General features: G+C 42.6%; 1 protein-coding gene across 6 annotated transcripts in view; it reads left to right on the top strand.

Moving 5' to 3' along the window:
• Window positions 1–9,570, top strand: part of plekha1b (pleckstrin homology domain containing, family A (phosphoinositide binding specific) member 1b) — a 19,433-nt gene extending 9,863 nt beyond the window's left edge. The window contains exons 7-13 of one of the 6 annotated variants that reach the window (XR_012591999.1): window positions 1–54; window positions 1,219–1,287; window positions 2,536–2,600; window positions 2,710–2,773; window positions 3,622–3,711; window positions 7,312–7,491; window positions 8,960–9,099. The exon at window positions 1–54 is cut by the window's left edge and continues 81 nt beyond it. Coding sequence is in view for 5 of the 6 variants with exons in the window: in XM_074620955.1 (XP_074477056.1) it covers window positions 1–54; window positions 1,219–1,287; window positions 2,533–2,600; window positions 2,710–2,773; window positions 3,622–3,711; window positions 8,960–9,349 (735 nt within the window). In the remaining variant the exon portion in view is untranslated. Of the gene's footprint in view, window positions 55–1,218; window positions 1,288–2,532; window positions 2,601–2,709; window positions 2,774–3,621; window positions 3,712–5,795; window positions 5,870–7,311; window positions 7,492–8,959 lie in introns of all 6 variants that reach the window. The other 5 variants (XM_074620958.1, XM_074620959.1, XM_074620957.1 and 2 more) reach the window with 5 other exon arrangements.
• The last annotated feature ends 15,951 nt before the right edge of the window (window positions 9,571–25,521 follow it).

Raw genomic sequence — 25,521 nt, 5'->3', positions numbered from 1 at the left:
GGAGTGCAGGACCAGGCCATCAAGGCTGGGTACTGTGTTAAACAGGGGGCTTTGGTGAGAGCACACACACACACACACACACACACACACACACACACACACACACACACAATACCTACTGATAAGACTGAAGTTATTGGTCCTGATCACTCCGACTACAAACTGAAAACCTTCAGACAGAAATTGTAAGAGTTGTTTTTGATCAATACCTCAAATTCACTCAGCTCATTCAGAGTCTTGTTAAACCATTGCTCCCTAAAGAAAAACACAGTAACAACGTATTCACACCTTCATTTCCTCTCACCTAGACTACTGTAATTCATCATTTACTCGCTTGAATGATGCAGCTGTTGCCCGTCTACAGTTGGTTCAGAATACAGCAGCAAAACTTCCAACAAACACAACAGACACAGAAACATATCTCTCCAGTTCTGGCTCCCTGTGTCTCAGAATTCAACTTAAAGCCTTATTTGTACGGGACTAGTATTACTATTAAATAGGGCTGTCAATCGATTCATATATTTCACGCTTAATCGCATGATTGTCCATAATTAATCATAACGGGAGTGGGCAAATATGCTGCGTTATGCAAATGTATTATTGGAAATTAATTAACAACACAAAACAATGACAGATATTGATCAGAAACCCTCACAGGTACTGCATTTAGCATAAAACAATATGCTCCAATCATAACATGGCAAACTGCAGCCCAACAGGCAACAACAGCTACTGAACCTCAGTATTGATATTAATGCTCTCCAGAGGATGGTTCCTAATGTTATATGTTGTAACGGTGGTGACTTGACCTCTCCTCTAGCCCCATCGTTAGGATAAAGTGTCAACTTACTACACAAGAAATAAGAAAATCTTATAACCCGATTATCATGATATGTACTGAGTGCGTTCCTGCCCCTCAGAGGATGAACCCTTTTGATTTAATGACCCTTAATGTCCTGTCCTCTAGCGCCACCCTCACAACAAACTGACTATAAACAGCTAAATCATCAGGATGTTGTTTGTTTTGTCCAACTCTTTACATCTGTCGGGTGTAACTGATATCGCAGAGACCAGGACATGACCAGGACTTTAAACATGTTTCTGGTGTACTTGATGTGTTTTTGTCAGTTTTAAACAAAGTTAATTCATTTTGTTGAAACTTGGAGGGCTAAACTCTCAAATACACCGATGTTGATCTGCTCTGCTCCTCTTCCTCAGATGAAGAATTGGAAGAGGAGGTACTTCATTCTGGAAGAAAACGCTGTCAGCTACTACAAATCTGACCTGGTGAGAAAATACCTTCTTTTAGTTATTTGAGTGAACGGATCCTTTAAAACAAAATCATGTTCCAGCAGAGAGCTGACTGTAACCAGGGCACTTAAAGTGTGTGTAAGCACGCTGACTGTTGGCTTACATTACACTTAAGCCCTCAGTTAGTTGTGTGTCTCTACACGCAGCGGCATGTGTTCTGAATACCTCCTCATATGATCCACGTGTGGACAGATTAGCGAGTCCTAACCGCAGGCTGTCTGTGCAAACACACGGACACACCCAGTGCCTGTTTCTTTTCCATTGTAGGTATTAAACAGTCACGCGTGTAGAGTGACGTAATGACGGCACTTCTTGAATCAAAAGCATTGTGAATCATTGTCAGAGACAAAACTACATTCTTGCAAATTTCCCCACTGTGGGACTAATAAAGGAATATCTTATCTTATCTTATCTTATTTTATCTTATGTGTACTTGTACAAGGAGACAGAGAGAACAGAGGTGTGAGTTGCTGCTGGTTTCAGGTATTTCTCCCCACCCCCTCTGTAAACTTCTCTTCTTTAGAAACACAGAAGTCTCTTAGATGATTTAACAACACTAGGTTTATGTTCTGAGTAGAACTGTCAATCCATTAAAATATGTAATCAGTAGATGGCGGTCAAACAGCCCTTTCCCATGAGGAACTGAAGCTGTTATCTACGTTCTCTTCAAAGCCACCAGACTCCATTGACAAAAACAGTCATTTTAACTCACAGAACACAGAAGAGTCGCTGGTCTACCGCTGCCTCCATCGGTCAGTTTGTTTGGGTTATTGTGTGACCTTGGTGAATCCGAACTAACCCTTAAAAAGTCATACAATAACACAAACAAACTGATGGAGGCAGCGGTAGACCAGCGACTCTTCTGTGTTCTGCGAGGTAAAATTACTGTTTTTGTCTATGGAGTCTGGTGGCTTTGAAGAGAGCATAGATCCTGTCAGAAAGGGCTGTCTGACAGCGAGGTAAAGCGGTGAAAATATTCTAAATATAGCGTACACTTGATCTTTTTAGGTGTCTAAAATCCGTCTTGCTGCTGCCCCCGTCCACAGCAGTACATTGCTTTTCTGTTTCTCCAAACTGAGGGCGTGCCGACCGCCATCTACTGCTTCACAAAAATCCGAACTATCCCTTTATGTTTGGGTGTGAACACAGCTGACCGCCTTCACCACACCTGTTTTTGCTGTTCTGAGGTTTGTGTGTTATTGTTTCCTCTCTTGGGCCTAGCAGGAGAGGGAGGCGCTGAGAGTCATCCCGCTGAAGGAGATTCACAAAGTTCAAGAGTGCAAACAGAGGTCAGTGAGCGTTCTGGTTACCAGGTGAACATGTATCATATACAGTATATGTTATCATTAATAACTGCTGCTGCTTTGTCCCTGTTCTGTTCTGTGCTGTTCTGTGCAGGGAGCCGATGATGAGGGACAACCTGTTTGAAATGGTCACCAGCTCCAGAACCTTCTACATACAGGTAACACATCTGGAGAGGGTTGAGACAAAAGCTTTGCTTACTTTGAATGTTGAGTAATTTGCTTTAATTTGTGTTTCAAATCTTGTGTTTGTAGTCATGCTAGCGACGTGGCTCTGGGGATGGTAATGTCAGTCAGTCTGTCTGTCTGTCTGTCCTCCGAGTTTAGTTCTCAGACTGAAATACTTCAACAACTAGTGGATGGATTATCAGACAAGCTTTCATGGCAAATCCTGATCTCTTTGGTGAACTTCTCCTCCAGCGACACCGGCAGGCTGACGTGTAGTTTTGTATGAAATGTCTCGACAACAAAAATTCATTCCCAGGGTGTGAGATACAGAGGCTTTGTCACGGCCGTCGGCATTCGGTTCGGCACCCTTCAGCGCCGGTATGAAACGCACCGGGCGCTCCTACAATGTAAACTCATCCACGGCAACAGTAAACGCTCCGAGATAGTGCGGGTGGGAGGGAGGGGAGGTGGATGGGTCCAACCAACACAAGGCGAAACCAGGAGACCGCTGTTCGTGTCCCGTGTTCACAGCGTTCAGCGTCATTTTCACTGTAAATACGTAGCAGCTTTAAGCCCAACCATGTAGTTCTTTCTTTACTATAGTGGTTTAGTTGCCTAATCCTAAAGTGACGACCAGCGGAGTGACAAAGTGGCGGTATGTGACGAGTTGGGATGAGAATATGATGTTGCTTTAGCATCCTAGTTCAGATGTAACCTTGAAAAACATGACAAACAATGAAACAAGGAGAAAATGTACATTAAAATCACCCCTCTCTCTCTCTCTCTCTCTCTCTCTCTCTCTCTCTCTCTCTCTCTCTCTCTCTCTCTCTCTGTGTGTCAGGCTGACAGTCCAGAGGACATGCACAGCTGGATTAAGGCCATCTCAGGGGCGATCGTTGCTCAGCGCGGCCCGGGACGCTCCGCTAACACTGTAGGTATCCTGTCTGACGCATGTTGTACTAATGTTGTTAAAGAGGACATCAACCTCTAAAACACCTGTCGTTTACCAGGGACTTTAAGGATATTGGGTCAAATTCTTAATTGGTATGGTTAAAACGTAAGTCACAAAGATAATGAAAAGATCATATTAACATAAATAATGCATTTTTCTTCATGATTTTGTTGAACTCTTCCCTCCTTTCGGTCAGTGAAGTGACTTTAAACTGCTGTTTTGGGCCTCATCGCTCCACATCCAGAAGGAGCTGCATGTTGTTGTTGATGTCTAATCAGGTGGAGCGGCTCCATCTAGTGGCGGGAGGAGTTACTGCAGACAAACAGCTCACTGAGGTTTAAAACATGGAGCATTTTAATTACATTATTTTCATTTATTCACAGAGGAAAAATCTTTAGATCGCTTAGAAGCTCAGTTTCAATCTCACATAATCACATTGTAAATCATAAATCAGTAGTGAGAAGATAATATATCTGTCTGTTATTTCAATATATGTTCATGGTACCTCACACGTCCTACAGATTCAGTCTGTATTTTCCTTTTCTTTAGGAGTTTCCCAACCTGATGATGATGTTTGAAAAGTGTGTTTTCTTTTGCCTCAACACACCTGACGCTCACACGTACAGTCTCTTCTCTCTGTTTGAAGAGTTTCCTTCCAAAACCACACAGTTAACCACCAGAAGAAAAACAGCATAATGAAGCCACTGTAAATTAAAACAAATGACATTTATATGCATCCAGTCGGCATCACTGTAATAACAATACTGATGGAAGTGTAATGTCGGCCAGAAGAAGGTAGTTTATGTTAGTTAACAGATAAACTAAGAGCTTGTTAGCATATTACCATGAATATATGTTTTGGTCTTATTTATAATCATGTAACCTATAAAGTCTATAAAGGCTTTTTAATGTTGTTGTCCTTTAACAGCTGCAAGATGGGAACGTTCTCTCTTTTTTTTCTTATATGCTTTATTGGCATGAATGCACTATTACTAGGACACTACCGCCAAAGGGTCAAATTATAATTAAGATTATTAAGAAAACGAACCGGGTACAACTCTGTCTCTCATGGACAGACTTACTGTAAATTATATTTAACTTGATCTTGTATTAAAGTAGTTAATTGAGTAAATTCTAGGGCTGTCAATCCATTAAAATATTAATTCGATAGTTAATCGGGATTAATCACGCTTAAAAGGAGATTTGTCAAGTATTTAATCCTCTTATCAACATGGGAGTGGGCAAATACGCTGCTTTATGCAAATGTATGTATATATTTATTACTGGAAATCAATGAACAACACAAAACAATGACAGATATTGATCCAGAAACCCTCACAGGTTCTGCATTTAGCATAAAACAATATGCTCCAATCATAACATGGCAAACTGCAGCCCAACAGGCAACAACAGCTGTCAGTGTGTCAGTGTGCTGACTTGACTATGACTTGCCCCAAACTGCATGTGATGATCATAAAGTGGGCATGTCTGTAAAGGGGAGACTCGTGGGTACCCATAGAACCCATTTACATTCACACATCTGGAGGTCAGAGGTCAAGGGACCCCTTTGAAAATGGACATGACAGTTTTTCCTCGCCAAAATTTTGCTTGAGTTTGGAGCGTTATTTAACCTCCTTCTTGACAAGCTAGTAAGACATGGTTGGTTCCGATGGATTCATCAGGTTTTATAGTTTATATGATACCAGTATCTTCACTCTAGTTGAAAAAAATAAAACAAAACTCTAGCTAAAAATCACAAGTTGCATTAATGCGTTAAAGAAATTATTGGCGTTAAAACAAATTAGCGTTAAAGCATTATTATCGCTTTGACAGCCCTAGTACAGTAGATTCACCTCATTTTAAAGGACTACTTAACATTTCAAGACAGGAACATTTTTAACATTTTATCGCCCTTACTAACAGTTTAACAGTAAACTTTTATAGAGCTCCACTTCCTGTCTGGATTGTCTTCAGGGCAGTGAGGCCTCCGTGGATGGATGTGTGCTATTCTGGAAAGGAGCTCTTCTCATGACTGTAACTGAGCTGTAAACTGTTGTTTTCAGATCCGTCAGGCCAGACGGCTGTCCAGCCCTTGTATACAGAGGTATACGCCATTCTGCAGTGGTGAATGCAGCACGTATGTGACCCCATGACCTCCCACGCCTCCCCATACCCCACCAATTAAACCACCAGCCTCCCCATAATGAGCATTTACCCTGCACACTATAGGAGCTCAGAGTGAAGCCTGTAGTGTTCATCCATCCTAAAGCTGCTGCTAGCTGGTGAAGAGTCTCACCACCTACGGAACAATCCTTTACAGTCCCAGCTGGAGTCTGTAGAAACAGCAGGCTGATAGATTGATTTGGCTGAACTGTATTTGAGATTCAGAGTTTGCTCCTCAAAATGGGTCAAAGGCTAAAGCATCTGAAGGGTTTCCACTAAACTAAAAGGTTCCTTCAGCTCACTGTTGTCTGCGTTTCCACCGCGGTCTAAAGACCTGCGAAGGTTAAACAAACTAGTCCGCTGACGTATGAAGAAGCAACGTGACACGTGATGAGGGCTGCTGCTGGTTTACTCTAAAGAACACGCTGGAAAGAGATAAACGTTGCAACGCCGATATTTACTGTACTGCTGCACGTTGGATGTAATGAATGAAACTAAGAGTCTCCACAGTGAATCATCTGTTGAGTGTTTAATGGTTATTTATTAACGGCAAAGAGAAATGCTTTCCCCTCGTCCTCAAAAGGTCCTACATCGATACTGGAGTACTTCCTTTTTTATGAATGAAGCGGTACACGAGTTAAAGCAGCGGCGGACGGTCATCCCTGCCAACTCCAACCCGAAAGTTCCAGTACTTTCGGAAAGTACTACCCCCCCAAACAGGGACTTTTTGGGGGGGTTTAAAAAGGCCCCAGAACTTAATGTAGACCCTGGTCCCTGAGGGCGAAACGCAACGAGTTCCTCAAAAAGTTGTAAGCTCCGGGGGAAAGTTCCTGCGGTGGAAACGGGGCGTAAAGTATGCTGCTGTTTGCTGCATGAGATATTCCTGGTAACTGACCTTTGACCCCAGTCCATTTTGACCCAAGCTTGTAGGCAGATGTGCTTGCTCAACTCGTGTCTGACTGCTGTTTGTTGGCAGCGTCCTCATCCTCCATCATAACCCGTCCCACCCAGACATCATCGTCTTCCTATTGATCTGCCATCGATTAATGACGTCCCAGCTTCTCACCACCTTTTCATATTTTTACGTTATGTTATAATGAGAGTCCATCCATCCATCCATCCATCCATCCATCCATCCATCCATCCATCCATCCATCCATCCATCCATCCATCTACACACGAGTCGGGTCAAACCATTTTTTCCTTTTCTTTCTCAATCATCTGATCTTTTGAAGTCTCTCTGTCTCAGCTGTTTGTTTTCCACGTTGTGTGTCATTATTCACGTCTTAATAACGTTTACAGCGTTCCTGACTCCCAGCAGAACTTCATCATCGCTTTCTCTTTCTCTTTTCTTTTCCTGCTAACCCTCTCTGTGTCTTTCTGTATTTCCTCTGCGTATGTGTGTGTGCTTTTCAGAGAGTGAGGTGTGACAGTGACGTACTAACCTTCCCCAAATGAGCCCTGCTGCCTTCTACTTCCTGCCCCTCCCACCGCTGCTCATCGTCCAATCACCAAGCCCCCACTGCCTCTCCGTTTCCTTAGCAGCCGCCGTTCGATCCCGCCCCGCCTCTCTGGCGACTGCAGCGTCACTTGTTCGTACGTGTTGCTTGTAAACTGCATGAACCCTTCGTGTTACAGTCACAATTTTTCTTTTGCGACCGTCATCTTTTAAGCTGGCGGATGAAATGTTGTCATAGCTGGATTAAGGAGCAGGTCCGGTTGGACTTCATGTCTCATGCTGCTGTGATCTGGTTCTGGCTGTTATCTTTAACTTCCCTGCTCATGCAAAATGTTTGCTGAACTTCATTTTAACCCTTGAAACCTGCATGTTGTTGTTATTTTTTTGAGTGTCAATCAAATCGCATGTCAAAGTTTATGAGGTAAATGTTTCCTTGATCACCAGCAAACAGGACTTTGTGAAAGCTGAATGATTGCTGTTCAATAAGAGTCGGATGTTAATGATGACTTCAGTCCTATCTGATACTTCTCCAGACTCCAAAGTGAAGAAGCTTGTTTCCCCAAAACATCCAACTTTAAAGGGACAGTTCACCCTAAAATTAGAAATACATATTTTGTCTCTTACCAGAGGCCTGTACTTCACACCGCCGGAGACGCAGCTGAAAGAAGGCTGGAATAATCATTCACTCCACTTCATTGTTCAAATGGTATAATGAAGTGTAATATATTTATCTATTATATTCTGAAAGCTGTTTATAATATCACTGCCTCATCTACGACTATATCTGACTTTTGAGTATTCAGTTAAATTGATAAATCTGTTAATTTACGCATTCACACATCGGGAGTTTTTCCTTCCTGCATTTAGCCGCTTCGACGATGTTACTTTTAGTCTGGATTATGTGTTTAACTTCCTCATATTTGTCTGATATTATAGTTTGTAAAACGTGCCGCTCTGCTGACAGTATACTTGTCCATGTTTGTGATTGGTTAGATGCTGCAAACACCGCCCCGTTCATGTGAACGAGCTCATACCAGACTGAGAAACCCGGGGTTGACTTACCGAGTTGATAACAAGCGTCGTAGGACCGCTTAGCGGGATGTCGGTGGTTAGGGTTAGTTAAACCAGATAAGGAGAAGATACCCTGGGTGTGTTGAACTGGCTTCGTAGTACAGGACTCCCGAAGAGACTAAATCCAGCTCAAATATTCAGCTCTGTTACATGACCTTTTAACACATTTGATTTGTGTAAAGAGACGCTGCTGTTGTGATTTCAAATATAGTTTTTTGGGTGTTATCTAGTTCTATTATATTGGAGAGAAGGCAGACATCTCCAACACTCAGCATCTTTAGACTGATCAAAAACACTCCAGGTAAGAAAGTTGAGTTTGCTGGTGATCACGGTGACGTTAAATTTGACCTGCAGCTTAATGAGACGCTCTTGTCTTAACGAAGACAGACCTTTTACCTTTTATTTTCTCCTCACGCTGCACTCCTTATCCATCCATCATCCATCCACTGAGTCATCGCTGTGTTCATCCATCCATCCATCCATCATTCATCTGTCTCTTCTTCTCTCACTCCCTCTCCGTCTCTCTCTCTCCAGGAACGCAGTGACAACTCTTCTCCCTCCCCAACATCTTCCTCCACCTTCTACTACCCCGTCGAAGAGGAACTACACTACCCACAATCCTCCTCCGGCGCCCCCTCAGCGGGCCCTCAGCTTCACACTGGACACGCACCACCAGGACAACTTCCTGGGTCTGCTCCCGTGGAGGCTGAGCGGCGTCCAGACCGTGATGGTGCCCCTGCCTTCGGCGCGCTCCCGCCTGTCGCTGCAGGAGACGGTGCGGTCGTCGAAGTGACGGAGGAGAACGGGTCGCCGTGGAAACGGCGCAGCGAAATGGCCCGGCTGGGGTTTGTTGGCAGCGGTGGCGGGGAGGAGCTGAACAGTCGCACCACTGAGAAGTCTGACCTGCAGATGACCCTGATTTGATGATGATGATGATGATGATGATGATGATGATGATGATGATGATGATTGACAATCTCTAAAGGACACACACACACACACACACACACACACACACACACACACACACACACACTCCTACACAGACTGCTGAGACTCCGTGTTCTTAGAAAACTACCTGACAGTCTAAATGATCCTCTACAAAACCTCCTGGGACCATTTCTTTTGTACGTGTGTGCACATGTGGAATCGGACCTTCTTCCTCTGCTGTTTTTCCTTCACGTCGGTCTTCCCGGATATTATTTACAAAGTAAACACCACGTTGTCACGCAAAGAAAAACAAACTTGGATATTGTACAGTGACATGTTTCACCCTGCTCATCACGCGATGACAGGCTGGTTTCAGGATTCATGTGAGAAACAAACATGAATCAAACAAACCAAAGTTTGCAATCATGTCTTTTCTTTGGTTTCTTTTACAGCAGCAGCTCAGAGTCTCCGTCGTGTGTGTCCACACTGAGAGAGACTGACTAATCCAGCTTCTCAGTTTACTTTTTTAAGACAATCCCGCTTGATATGAACTCTTTAATCCTGAATTTTTTACTGTCTCTTCTCTCTCATCTCTAGTAGAGAAGGTCGCCCTGTCCAACAGATGGTTTTTAGAACAGCTTCAGCTTCAGAGCTCCAACGTTGGTTGTATTTCTAATGATGTCTGCACATTATTTTCATCTTATTGACCAAGAAAGTTACTGCTGTTGTCGGATGAAATCCATACAATGGCGTATTATAGCCATCGTAGGTTAAAAGAGAAAATACAGACCCGGGAGAGGGGGTTAATATTCAGAGAAAAAAAAAAGAAGAAATAACTTGAATATTCTCTGAGATTAAAGTTGTAAAATTACAAGAAATAATTTGGATATTTTCTGAGATTAAAGTCATAAAATTACAAGAAATAATTTGGATATTCTCTGAGATTAAAGTCATAAAATTACAAGAAATAATTTGGATATTCTCTGAGATTAAAGTCGTAAAATTACAAGAAATAATTTGGATATTTTCTGAGATTAAAGTTGTAAAATTACAAGAAATAATTTGGATATTTTCTGAGATTAAAGTCATAAAATTACAAGAAATAATTTGGATATTCTCTGAGATTAAAGTCATAAAATTACAAGAAATAATTTGGATATTCTCTGAGATTAAAGTCGTAAAATTACAAGAAATAATTTGGATATTCTCTGAGATTAAAGTTGTAAAATTGCAAGAAATAATTTGGATATTCTCTTGGATTAAAGTCATAAAATTACAAGAAATAATTTGGATATTCTCTTGGATTAAAGTCATAAAATTACAAGAAATAATTTGGATATTCTCTGAGATTGAAGTCGTAAAATTACAAGAAATAATTTGGATATTTTCAGAGATTAAAGTCGTAAATTTACGAGAAATAATTTGGATATTCTCTGAGATTAAAGTCGTAAATTTACGAGAAATAATTTGGATATTCTATGAGATTATGAAATCATAGATTTGCTTTTCTTTGCAAAGATGGATGAACCTCATCGCACCACAAACACCGCCGTCTGCCGTGTATTATTCCTGCGGTGAATGACCTGATCAAGTTATACAGTACAATTCGGATTTAGCAATAAGGAAATACTCACGATTTTAGCCCAGATTCGTCATATTATCAGAAGCATCTGGACAGTTTACAATGTTTCTGGTCAAAGTACGAGATAAGACGACATAAAGCGGCTTTAATAAAAGGACTCACTGCTGTGGACCGAAGAGTTGAGGTCACCAGCTTCACCAGCTTCACTCCCTTTTACGCCTCCTGCTGTCCTCTCATGTTACCGTTCCTTTGTGTCTCCATCAGACGTTGATGTGTTAATGTTTGAAGACGTGGATAGACATGAAACCAAACTCCTATTGTTGATTAGTTGATGTGTAAATGTAGTTTTGCTGTTGGTTCCCGGGCTGCTGGAGACGGGTGGTTGTGGGTGTTTGATTTCTGTTCTGATGTGCTTTTAGTTTTTAATGATTTCATTATTTACAGTGAGGAAAGAAACAAACATATATATGTTGTTTACTGACTTTTATAAACACGTGTGCATGGCTGCATGCTCACAACCCCCCCACTGCTGTTCTCCGTTAGACATGAGCTGGGTAAAGTGCCTGCATTGTTCTTTCTAAAGAGTTGATAAAAAAGAAAATGATGTTTTGACCCTTTTTAGTGTGTATTTGATTCTAAGACCACGTGCTCCGTTTATTAAAAGAAATCTGAAAATGATTTTAACTGGATTCAGGTGTCTTCTTTGTAAACAGCTGGTAGCACCCTTACGCCGAATTCACACCGCTCGCCGCAATAATTACATGTTTCTGCGCCGGGGAGGCGTGTTCATGTGTTCCAGGCGGGAAGAAATTCTTTGTAACACAGGTCAACATGTCCCAGGAGTCACAGGACCTGTTTACCTCACAGCAGAATCAAACCGCCACAGGCGATGGGAATTCATCGTCGAGCCGAGCTCAGCCGTCGTCATGTTGAGAGCCGTGTGGAGGCAATAGAAATGCTTTAAGTCATTTTTTTACTAAACCTAACCGAGTAGTTTAGTCGCGTTTTTTGTTCCAATTTACAACATTAACCACGTTTTTAAAACTGTTTAAAACTGTGACCATGATCCGGGAAAGAATATGTTTCCCTCAAAATATAATTTAGAAAGCAGTTTAGTTGTATGGGGACATGATGTTGTGGGAGACAGGGTTGCTGTTTTTAGTCGTAGCTCAGTTCATCATCTGTTTTGTAAATGGATTGTTCATTAGGTGTTATTTGTAGGTTATAATGAAATGGTTGTACTGGTCCGGCCCACCCAGATCAAATTGGACCCCTGTGGCCCATGAACTAAAATGAGTTTGACACCTCTGGTTTAAATCCTTCAGTCCACTAGGTATCACTGTTTCCAAACGTCGTAAACCTTCTCCCATTATCTCACCTCGTCTCAGGCAGTTTGTTTCTGATTTATGGCGACAGGAAGCTTCCATTCTTCATCGGGTGGAGGCTCTCCAAATAAACTCTTCTGAGGCGGTTGTTGGTCGTTAGGTCATGAGTATCTGGACGCCGGCTGCAGAACGTCAGTCCCACGGCGCCATGTAACACGCTGCAGTCACGACCTACACCTCCAGGAGTTATATAACAACATCATCCAGTGTGATGAAGACATTCATCTGAGCTGATGCTCAAACACTGAACGGCCCAGTTTCAAATTCCTTTTGGTAGCTGTGGAGTTTAGTTCTACGAAGTTCTCTTTCTTCCACATTGAAGCCAAAAAGGACACTTTCATTTGCATTGCAGCTTTTTTCAGATGAGGAAGGACGATGTTTGTTTTTCCATCATTACTCATTTGAGCTCAACGTGTTCCTCAGTGGAACAATCAATCCCAGTTGAGCTGCTCTCTGTAGGTATTTTGCACTGTTGGCCACGTCCCAATCAGTGATGTTAGAGCTGCTGACCTGCTGGGTGTAAAACTCAGAACGAGGTGGAGACGAGCCGCCAGCAATTCAGTCATTTTCTATGAGAAGCGGCAAATTCCTGGCAAGGAGCATGATGGGTAAATGAAGAAAAACTCATTAACAAGGGTGATTAAAGTCAGCAGAGAAATCGTTGGCTCTCATCAGACGCGTCTGTCTGAACTGAACAATAAACAACACATTATCTCTGACAGAACCCACACACTGCATTCACAGTTTAACTTTCTCCTCTCTGGATCACAACTAACAGTTATAAATGATCCGTCAGACCTCTCTGCCATTTCACCGCTCAGCTCTGTAAAGTACATAGCATCAGCATATTTCCATCCATGCCTGTTCTTTTCACTAAAACTGTAGCTTTCTTTTTAACTTTTCGTATTCACCTTTTTTTTATTCCTGTATTCATGTGCTTTTAGTATGTGGTTGTGTGTGTTTTTATCTTACGTGTCTAGCCCCGTGGTGTTGATGTTGTTGTAAATTAAATTAATTCCCTTAGTTCTTTACTGTTTTGTTAAATTTACCTTTTATTTATTTATGTCTTTATTTTTAGTTATATTTTTATTCATTTTGAATGTACTTATTTATTTTATTTGCAATTATTTTATATTTATTTACTTGTTTTGCATTTATTTTGCATTTATTTATTTATTTTAGCATTTATTGTTATTTATTGTAATTTATTTTTAAACGTATTTATTTATTTATTATTTATTTATTTTTTTATTTATTTATTTATTTATTCATTTATTTATTTATTTATTTATTTATTTATTTATTTATTTATTTATTTATTCATTTATTTATTTATAAATTTCTGCACGATTTTCCCTTTGCATTTCACACCTTATTTATTTCTGTATTCTTTTCTTTATACATTTCTTTACACATTTCTTTTTACATTACTTTATGCATTTCTGCCTCATTATGCAAATGGAGGATCTGTCACTCAGTAAGGGAATTAATACAAAGATAAATACATTAAGAAGCAAATTAAAATAGAAACATCAATTTATGTTACATTTTATCAATTAATTAATGGCTACATTTATTTTTAATATTACTTTTGCTACATTTAATGACATATTTATTTATCTATTTGAGTCACAAATTCATGACTTTATAAGAAGAATACTTTCCCAAAGCACAGAACTAAAGGTGTCCAATCTGCATATAGACAGGCAACATTACTGTTAATTGACAAAGTGTGTGGGTGTCCGTGTAGCCAGGATGCATACGTCTAAACACTGCCTTCACATCATTATGTAACATCTGTTCTTGTCCAGCTGTTACAGTCAGCGCTGTCAAAATATCCACAAAAATATTTCCAAATCAGGTTGAGTTTGTGTGGACGGCCGAGGCCTTAAAGAGGAACTCCCCGAAATGACCCCCGGTTATTTATTCCTGAGGGGAGCCGGCCAAATGTTGAGGCAGTGGCGTGTCGTCCAGATGTTTCCCAGAGTGGAGCTTGATATCAGAAAACATTCCAGATGTTTCAAACAGGTTTTAGGAGTCAGTTCTGAGTGAGAGCTCCGAAGTTGCGTTCACGCTCCTCGAGGAAACTTTTACATCGAGTAAACACGTATTTTGTGTAAGTCTGTGTTGTTTACAGACACGATGAAGTCCTCATTGGATTTACAAGTCTCTCTTTCTGCTGTTGAAATACAGAATATCTGCAGCTGGAAATAAATCAAGTGACATGTGAAACATATTTTGGAAAGGCAACACTGAACTCCACTATGAAACACTCCACTGGTTCCACTGTAAGAGCCATGAAGAGCCTTAAAATGGAAAAGGATTATGTTCCATTTTATAAAGCCAACAGCTCCCGACAACAGCTCTGAACCTGAAACGTCTTCATTGTTCTGTAACAACTTCATGCTGTTTTGTAAAAGTCACTTTCTCAAATGACGCATAGATAGATTTAAAACCAAATGTATTCAAAGATTAAAGAGACGGAGTTTAACTTCATGTTTTGGACCCTCTGCTCAGCCAAACATCAAACTGGATCCAGAACCACAGAGCGCCACCGTTAATGGATCTTCTGGAGCGAGCAGCTTTCAGTCGCTCTGCTCATCGGCTGCCTCTCCTCATCAAATAGAAGCTCTGAAAACTCCTCCAGATGAAGTTTGGATGTGAGCGATGCTTGGTATTTCCTCAACTGATCTCAACATCGTCACAAACTTTCTCCTTTTACAGCTAAACAGTACACTACAAGATGATTCTGAAAACATCTGAGGAGAGAAATAGGCATTACAGTAACAGAATATTGATTCATATTTGATCAGCGCTGCCTAGTTTGACCGTTTGATCGGAGTTGGTGAATGATTGACAGCTGCTCAGACACGGCAAGGCTCCAGCTCGGCTCTGATTGGTTGTTTTCCTCCGGTCTGTGAAATCTTGCAGATGCCATTAGGAGCACCGGAGGACACCGGAGGAACATGATTTTTTTCAGATTACCTGTCTCATGCACTACTGTCAGGATATAGTGACTTGCTAACTGGCCGTCGGCTGTAGTGTTAGTGGTGTGTTTAAGTGCAACTTTTTGGCCAGGACAAAGGCGACATGAGGCGACTCAACTGTCGGCCTTCATCGCCGCTAGTTCTCTGATGTCTGCTTTGTGTGTCTCCTGCTTAAAGCTTGCTAATTAACACGTTGTGTTGTTTGTGTGGTCCGTGAAAAAGACTATATGTTGGCCGGGCACGCTGACTTCCTGGAGTCTGGCCCCGGCAAAACCACAACAGGAACTTCCAGGAACTTCTTCAGGAACTTTACCTGCATTTGGACCAGAGGAACAAAAGAGGCAAATCTTCCAGTCAGGTCGCCCTGATCTCAGGCTATCCAACACTCCATAAAGCTGTTACACAACCTGCCATCTACCACCCTGTTATTGACATTATACTGAGGCTTTATCAGCGCGGGACTCTCTCTCTCTCGCCACCGCCGCTCAGCACCTCACAAGACAAATGGGAGCTGGCTCTGGGTTCATATTTGAGATGGGTTTCTGCTAACAGACTTCAGAAGAAAGCACCATGTGTTCCTTCACAGAGAGAGACAGAAACCAACCAGTGCTGCCAGTTGAGGATTTAAGATAGAGCCGTGACGCTGCCAGTAAGAACAACACTAAGAGCAAAACAAGGAGTGAAGCACTGGAGCCGCGCTGCTGTAAATTCAGTCCAGAAGCCTCGACGTCAAAGTGAAAGATGCTTTTATTTGCTTTTAAGTGCAGCAACCTGAGAGTAATATAAATGTTAACCCCAGGTTAACTTCTTCTGTCAGTGAGGCTTTGAATGGAGGACGGAACCTGACAAAATAAAAAATAAAGAATAACTGACTCTCCGGGAACCATCACCTTAACGTGGTGGAGAGGTTTGTGTGTCCCTATGACCCTGAGGGCTGTGTTGTCTGGAGCCTCGTGCTCCTGGTAGGGTCTCCCATGGCAAATTGGTCTTAGGTGAGGGGCCGGACTAAGAATGGTTCACAAAAAACCCAATGACGACACGAGGCAGAGGAGGAGTTACCCGGCCCGGAGGAAGCCCGGGGCCCACGTCTGGAGCCAGGCCCAGACGGAGGGCCCGTCAACGAGCGTCTGGTGGCCGGGCTTGCCACGGAGCCCGGCCGGGGATACCCCGAAAAAGGAACGTGGCACCCCCCTCCTCTCCATCCTGTGGGCTCACCACCTGCAGGAAGAACCGCTTGGGTCGGGTGCGCTGCCACACGGGTGGCAGTGAAGGCCAGGGACCTCGACGGACTGGACCCGGGCGGCAGAGGCTGGCTCTGGGGACGTGGAACGTCACCTCTCTGTGGGGGAAGGAGCCGGAGCTTGTGCGGGAGGTGGAGCGCTACCAGTTGGATCTGGTAGGGCTTACCTCTACGCACAGCCTCGGTTCTGGAACCGTACTCTTGGATAGGGGTTGGACTCTATTCTTCTCTGGAGTTGCCCATGGTGTGAGGCGCCGGGCGGGTGTGGGGATACTCACAAATCCCCGGCTGAGTGCCGCTACGTTGGAGTTTACCCCGGTGGACGAGAGGGTCGCCTCCCTACGCCTTCGGGTTATGGGGGGGAAAACTCTGACTGTTGTTTGTGCGTATGCACCAAACAGCAGTTCGGAGTATTCGGCCTTCTTGGAGACCCTGAATGGAGTCCTGTATGGGGCTCCAGTAGGGGACTCCATAGTTCTCCTGGGAGACTTCAACGCGCACGTGGGCAACGATGGAGACACCTGGAGTGGCGTGATTGGGAGGAACGGCCTCCCTGATCTAAACCCGAGTGGTCGTTTGTTGTTGGACTTCTGTGCTAGTCATGGATTGTCCATAACGAACACCATGTTCGAACATAAGGATGCTCATAAGTGTACGTGGTACCAGAGCACCCTAGGCCGAAGGTCGATGATCGATTTTGTAATCGTATCATCTGATCTGAGGCCGCATGTTTTGGACACTCGGGTGAAGAGAGGGGCGGAGCTGTCAACTGATCACCATCTGGTGGTGAGTTGGGTCAGAGGGTGGGGGAAGACTCTGGACAGACCTGGTAAGCCCAAACGCGTAGTGAGGGTGAACTGGGAACGTCTGGAGGAGGCCCCTGTCCGAGAGATCTTCAACTCACACCTCCGGCGGAGCTTTTCTGGCATCCCTGTGGAGGTTGGGGGCATTGAACCCGAGTGGACGATGTTCAAAGCTTCCATTGCTGAAGCTGCGGCGGTGAGCTGTGGTTTTAAGGTCTTAGGTGCCTCAAGGGGCGGCAATCCTCGAACACCGTGGTGGACACCGGTGGTCAGGGAAGCCGTCCGACTGAAGAAGGAGGCCTTCCGGGATATGTTATCTCGGAGGTCTCCGGAGGCAGTTGCAGGGTACCGACGGGCCCGAAGAGCAGCAGCCACTGCCGTGACGGAGGCAAAGCAGCGGGTGTGGGAGGAGTTCGGAGCAGCCATGGAGAAGGACTTTCGGTCGGCACCAAAGTGCTTCTGGAAAACCATCCGGCACCTTAGGAGGGGGAAACGGGGAACCATCCAAGCTGTGTACAGTAAGGATGGGACACTGTTGACCTCAACTGAGGAGGTAATCGGGCGGTGGAAGGAGCACTTTGAGGAACTTCTGAATCCGACCAATACGCCCTCTATGGTAGAGGCAGAGCTGGAAGCTGATGGGGGACCATCATCAATTACCCTGGTGGAAGTCACTGAGGTAGTCAAACAACTCCACAGTGGCAAAGCCCCGGGGGTTGATGAGATCCGCCCAGAAATGCTGAAGGCTCTGGGTGGGGAGGGGCTGTCTTGGATGACACGTCTCTTCAACACCGCGTGGAAGTCGGTGACAGTGCCTAAGGAGTGGCAGACCGGGGTGGTGGTTCCCCTTTTCAAAAAGGGGGACCAGAGAGTGTGTGCCAATTACAGGGGTATCACACTGCTCAGCCTCCCTGGTAAAGTCTACTCCAAGGTGCTGGAAAGGAGGGTTCGGCCGATAGTCGAACCTCAGATCGAAGAGGAACAATGCGGATTCCGTCCTGGCCGTGGAACAACGGACCAGCTTTTCACTCTCGCAAGGATCCTGGAGGGGGCCTGGGAGTATGCCCATCCAGTCTACATGTGTTTTGTGGACTTGGAGAAGGCATATGACCGGGTACCCCGGGAGATACTGTGGGGGGTGCTGCGGGAGTATGGGGTGAGGGGGGCACTTCTCAGGGCCATCCAATCCCTGTACGCCCAAAGCGAGAGCTGTGTTCGGATCCTCGGCAATAAGTCGGACTCGTTTCCGGTGGGGGTTGGCCTCCGCCAGGGCTGCGCTTTGTCACCAATCCTGTTCGTGATATTCATGGACAGGATATCGAGGCGTAGTCGGGTGGAGGAGGGTTTGCAGATCGGTGTGCTGAGGATCTCATCGCTGCTTTTTGCAGATGATGTGGTCCTGTTGGCATCATCGGTCTGCGACCTCCAGCACTCACTGGATCGGTTCGCAGCCGAGTGTGACGCAGTCGGGATGAGAATCAGCACCTCTAAATCTGAGGCCATGGTTCTCAGCAGGAAACCGGTGGTTTGCCTACTCCGGGTAGGGAATGAGTCCTTACCCCAAGTGAAGGAGTTTAAGTATCTCGGGGTCTTGTTCGCGAGTGAGGGGACGATGGAACGTGAGATTGGTCGGAGAATCGGAGCAGCAGGGGCGGTATTGCATTCGCTTTACCGCACCGTTGTGACGAAAAGAGAGCTGAGCCGGAAGGCAAAGCTCTCGATCTACCGTTCAATCTTCGTTCCTACTCTCACCTATGGTCATGAGGGTTGGGTCATGACCGAAAGAACGAGGTCGCGGGTGCAAGCGGCCGAAATGGGTTTCCTCAGGAGGGTGGCTGGCGTCTCCCTTAGAGATAGGGTAAGAAGCTCAGTCATCCGTGAGGGACTCGGAGTAGAGTCCTTGCTCCTTTGCGTCGAAAGGAGCCAGTTGAGGTGGTTCGGGCATCTAGCACGGATGCCTCCTGGGCGCCTCCCTTGGGAGGTGTTCCAGGCACGACCAGCTGGGAGGAGACCACGGGGAAGACCCAGGACTAGATGGAGAGACTATATCTCTACTCTGGCCTGGGAACGCCTCGGGATCCCCCAGTCAGAGCTGGTTAATGTGGCCCGGGAAAGGGAAGTTTGGGGTCCCCTGCTGGAGCTGTTGCCCCCGCGACCCGATCCCGGATAAGCGGTTGAAGATGGATGGATGGATGGATAAATAAATAAATATGTAATTAAATGTAGCAAAAATAATATTAAAAATAAATGTAGCCATTAATTAATTAATTGATAAAATATGACACAAATTGATATTTTTGTTTTAATTTGCTTCTTTATTTATTTATCTTTGTATTAATTCACTTATTTATTTACGCTTTTGTTAAATTGTCCCTTTTGGTATGTATTTATTTTAAATGTATTTATTTATTTTTGCCTTTCTTTTATATTCATTTACTTATTTTATTATTTATATTTATTTTTAAATATATTTATTTATTTATGTATTTCTGCATTTATTTATTTATTAATTTATGCACGATTTTCCCTTTGCATTTCACCCCTTATTTATTTCTGTATTCTTTTCTTTTATACAGAAATAAATAAATAAATATGTGCATAAATACATAAACAAAAACATACATTTAAAAATAAATATAAATAATAAATGCAAAAAATAAATACAGAATAAATACATAAATTAAGAAGAGTAAATAAATAAGGGAATTAATACAAAGATAAATAAATAAAGAAGCAAATTAAAACATAAACATTGATTTATGTCACATTTTATCAATTAATTAATGGCTACATTTATTTTTAATATTATTTTTGCTACATTTAATGACATATTTATTTATTATTTATTGAGTCATTTATTTATTTATTCATTCATTTTCAGGGATGAAGAGTGAGATGCTGCCCAGAGAGAAGCCAGTTAAGTCGGACCTGAAGAGGCAAGATGGACCAGAAGCGGTTGACCTATCTGGTTCAGATCAGGTCGGGTTCTCGGTCTGCCAATGTTGTATAAATCCAGCTAACAACCTGCAGAATACAACCAGGAGATTGTTTTCTAAACAAGGATTAACATTTTGAAATGACTGCTGTTTTCATTTAGACGGTTATCCGCAGGAAGGAGAAGTGATTCTGGTTTCAGGAGGTAGATTTGTCCTGATTTGACTGATCTGGAGACGTCATTGTTTGTCTTCATTCAGACCGAAATCAGCATCAAAGATCTGATGTTTCTTAGTGATTACTCACATAGCAAACCACAAACATGATGAATGTAAATGTTGCGGAGCGGCTCTGACATGAGGACTCCACTTTGGACGGATGGGAGGAGGCCTGAGTCATCTGAGACAAACACACAAACACACACACACACATATACAAACACACTCAGACATGTACACAAGCACGTTCACAGCTGCATGTTCACGAACGCCAACTCTCACTTTGTTGTTCTCTGTTTTGTCTTTTTCACGCTCTCTCTCTCCAACACGGACACGCACACAAATAAATCAAAACATTATTGCTGACTGACTCAACTTGAGTGGAACTAGATTAATGTTTCACACACACACACACACACACACACACACACGCTGGGTTTCCAGGAAAAGCCGAGCAGAGTGTTTGAACGGCCTCCAGCGGGTTTCATAAACAGGAATGATGAGCCGTCCAACTGACGCTGGAGCCGGGGACGACACACATCCCCTAGGACTGGAGCTTTTGTTCATTTATTACATTTTATATCTGTTTAATGTGAATTCTGACTCATTTCACACGCATGACTCAGATTAAACATTTTAAGTTTATGTCTCCAAAGTCAATAATGAACTTTCAATCTCAACTTTGAGGCCAACATGGATGAGAAGTCCTTAAAATGAACATTTACAATTCCTTGAAAACTGGGCAAAGTCCTTCTCCTGATGTTTTTCTTTATGCATAAAGAAATGAAATATTATTATTTATTTATTTTATATTTATTTTTAAATTTAGGTATTTGTTTATGTATTTATGCACATATTTATTTATTTATTTCTGTATAAAAGAAAAGAATACAGAAATAAATAAGGGAGGATGCAAAGGGGAAAATCATGCAGAAATAAATAAATACATACAATTTGAGTAAATACATTTTTCAAGCTAAAATTAATTAATTAATTAAAAAGTTAATAAAAATAGGTAAATAAATAAAAGGGAAAATTAAATAGAAGAGTAGATAAAGGAAGTAATACAAAGATAAATAAATAAAGATGCAAATTAAAACTGAAATATTAATTTATGTTGCATTTTTCAATTCATTAATGCCTACATTTATTTTAAATATTATTTTTATTATTTATTGAGTCATTTATTTATTTATTATTTTGTCAGGTTTCATCCTCCATAAACAATAAGGGGTGAAATGTAAAGGAAAAAGAAGGGAAAATTGTAAATACGTAAATAAATACATACATTTAAAAATAAATATAAAAGAAATGTAAAAAAATAAATAAATAAATGGAAAAAATAATTTAAATAAATAAAAGGGAAAATTAAACAGAAGACTAAATAAATGATGGAATTAATACAAACATAAATAAATAAAGAAGCAAATAAAAATAAAACAGAACAGGTTCTGTCCTCCATAAGAAAGACACTTTGAGACAACTTCTTATTACTGTAAACGTTGCTAAGTGACAATATAACAGGGTTCTTCTTTATTACTCAGCTCCCCGTGGGTCCTGGTCTGGATACAAACTTATTACACAACGCAGACTGCTTTATTTCTCTGAAATAACCATAATTGGATTTAACAGAGTGGAACACTTTAGTTTCCTGCAGCCAATAAATGTTCTTTGCTGTTACAACACAGTATCAGGCGACAGGAAATTAAATATCTAACAGTCCGTGTGGGAGGACATCATCAGAGTCACATCATGCTCGTTCCCCCGGTGCATTTATTATTATTATTATTATTATTATTAATATATAACAGTTCAATCATGTTTTAAAAACATCAGACTATATGCTCTCTTGGAAAGACATGCATCTGTTAAATTGTTCCTCATGTTGCTGCAGATCTGGGAACCATTTCAGGACTCCTTCAAGACCCAGTGAACTACTTCACTGACTATTAGCACCCTTTCATAGTCCCCTGGAAGTCCTTCAGTAACCACTGGAGAAACCCATTCAAAGACCCATGGAGCCTGGAAAAAAGACCATTAGTACCTTCACGTATCACTGGAACTCCTTGAAGGATCCATGAAGTTGATTCAAGACCTCTTGAACCATCTTAACGACTAGTGGAGCCCCTTTAGCTACCAGCACCTGCAAGGATCCATGCAACTCCTTCCAGGATGCCTGGAAGTCATTAAAGGATCCCTGGAACCCCTCCAATGACCAGCAGAACTTCTCAAAAAATCCCTAAGATTCAATCACAGACCTCAAGGGAACATTGGTACCCCTTCAAGGATCCATGGGCCTCTTCAAAGACCACTGGATCACCTTCAAGTCTCACTGGAACATGTTCAAGAGACCCTGGAAAGCACTGGAAACTCTCAAGGGATCACTAGAACCCCTTTCAATGACCTCAAAGACCCCCTGGAACCCATTTAAAGAACCTTGGAAATCTCTCAAGGACCTCGAGGAGCTATAGAGAACATAACACACATCCTCCTCTTTGTTCAGGCGATGAGTCTTGAGCTCATCGACGCAGCTCACGCTCCCTTTAGATCGTTTGGAGTACGTCTCCATGGCGATGAGGGTGGCAACGTCAACACACACAAACAGAGAGACGGAGACGGATGAAAATCCCCCTCTGCATCACGTCTTCACTCACACTGATGAGACGCAGCGGGAGCAGCTGAACGGCCCCGAGGCTTCACGGCGATCATCTGACAGGACGTTAATAAAACCAAACTCACTGGTGGCCTCCGGAGGTCGGACCGAGGTGTTTGACTGAACGTCTGTGGAAGGCTTTAAATCCCTGTGTTCTTGTTTCTGGTACTAAAACAATGTGGAACTAACTGTGCAAAGTCTTCTATTCTTCATAATGTAAAGGTAGCATGGCATTAAAAGATTAAGTAAAGGAATTTAGGGAAACAAGTCCTCGTAGTGTCTCCTAGACTCTAGGATCTAGAGGCTGCAAGGTATTGAAAGTGTGATGAAAAAGTCGTCGCTCTTTGGATCAAAAACTGTAAGAACTTTTCGGTGTATTGTAGTTAGAGAACAGACAACACCGTTTCTCTTCAGGATCTCTTTCTAAAAATCATTTCCTTGTAAAACTTATAAAAGTGTGTCATTCTGACATAGAAGATGTGCTGCAAACCAGGTCCCACTGTGAGAGTTCAAAACAGACGACTCCCAGGAATAGCTGAACTGTTCGATCGCTGTATTGAATCGTCTCTTATTGGAAAAATCAATTGTTGCACAGCAGCACTGACTGATGGAGGTCAATGGGAATGTGCAGCCAGCAGCAGTGCAGATTCGGCTATATGATGACAGTTAGACTGAAGGACGTAGAAGGAGGACAGAGAGGAGACAGTAAAATGCATCAGTGGGCTTTTTTAGTTTAACAGTAGATTGCATCGTAAGAGGAGAAGCAGAAACAGCTGTCCTTAGAAACAGAATTAATAAAACTCTGCTGACACGACCGATGACAATAGACCCGTTTCACAGCAGCCATTTTGACATATCAGGGTAAACACAGGTGTAATTAATAACTACACTAAATCAATTCGTATGTAATCCACGTAATTGTGAACAAGTATATAAACAGCTGCAAACGTATGGAGGAGGTCGAGGTGGATGGGTGAGTTTAAAAATACCAGACTTTCACCCGCGTTTGTGTCCCGTGTGAAACCAGAAGTCATCGCTGATTTATTTGTCACGTAACTTCCGTACTTAATTTACGTCACTTTCAGTGTTATTTTAACCACAACCATGATCTTTTCCTAAACCTAACTAAGTCATTTTTGTCACAGAATTTCCGCAATTAAGTTACGCCGCTTCCGGCGCGGCGTAAACACTTCTGGTTTGGCGTGACTTTACCACGATCTTTTCCTAACCCTTCCTAAGTAGTTTTATTTGCCTAATCCTAAGTAAGTTGTTTCCTGTGAAGACGGAAGTATATTTTAAAAAGACTAAAGTGGAAATTGACACTGGACATTTCGTATCAAACGCGTCACACATGCACAGAAAAATATGGTCTGCACTGAGCCAATCACAATGCACGAACGCAGCTCCAGTTCCACGGCACATGTCATACCCGAGAGCTCAACACCGGGTCCCAGCCTCTTTCAATAAGCCTTGGTGAAATGGCCTATCTGGTAGAGTATGAGAGGAAATGGGCTTTTTTCACGGAAGATGTTTTGACTCGTCACAGTGGTGTAAATAATGAAAATAATGATTTTCAATTAGCTGCTTTGATTCCAGTATTGTGCATGCTGGCTTGCTGTTATTCTCACTGGAACACTTGAATATAACGAATCCATCGTTAGTCTTATTAGTAACACCTGTGCTTTTCCTACTATATGACAAGTCAAAATGTCTCTTGAGAGAAAGTCAGGACTGATGAGGGGAAGTGGAAGCAGGTGAGCAGGTGAGCAGGTGAGCAGGTGGAGGTGGGGGTCAGGTGATTAGGACAGGTGGGAGAGTCTGAGGACATCTGGTGGACGGATGGAGGACGGCACCGCAGGGGGTCGTGAGAAGTGGCTGGAGACAGCAGGGACCGAGGGACAGACAAACAACTGAGACAGACACTGTGACATCCATCATTTTTACAGGAAAGGGGGTGATTATATCAATTTTATGCATTGAGACAATTCATTAAAATGTCCTGAGATAGCTGACTGACAGCAGTCTTGTGATGAAGCATCCTCCAGTTTGTCTGAGGCCTCATGGCTTTTATGTATTATTAATGTCATATCTTGAGCTATATATATAATAACAATGAATTTAATTCATATAGCACCCTTTAAAATACAGCTAAATCTCAAGGTGCTTCACATAAGGGTAAATCAATCATAATACAGTGTTAAGACATTTTCCACACAAAAAACATGCGACTAAAAGCGTTAAATAAAATTGGTCTGCAGGATAATAGATAATAATGCACACAGTGCACTTTCATAGACTAAGCTACTGGAGTTACCCTGCACTATACTCACCTTTAACAGTCTCTTCTGCACTAAATTCACCTTT

The sequence above is a fragment of the Sebastes fasciatus genome, chromosome 20 (assembly GCF_043250625.1).
Source record: "Sebastes fasciatus isolate fSebFas1 chromosome 20, fSebFas1.pri, whole genome shotgun sequence".
NCBI lineage: Eukaryota > Metazoa > Chordata > Actinopteri > Perciformes > Sebastidae > Sebastes > Sebastes fasciatus.
The sequence above is the reverse complement of the archived record's forward strand: the minus strand, read 5'-3'. Positions and strand labels throughout refer to the sequence as shown.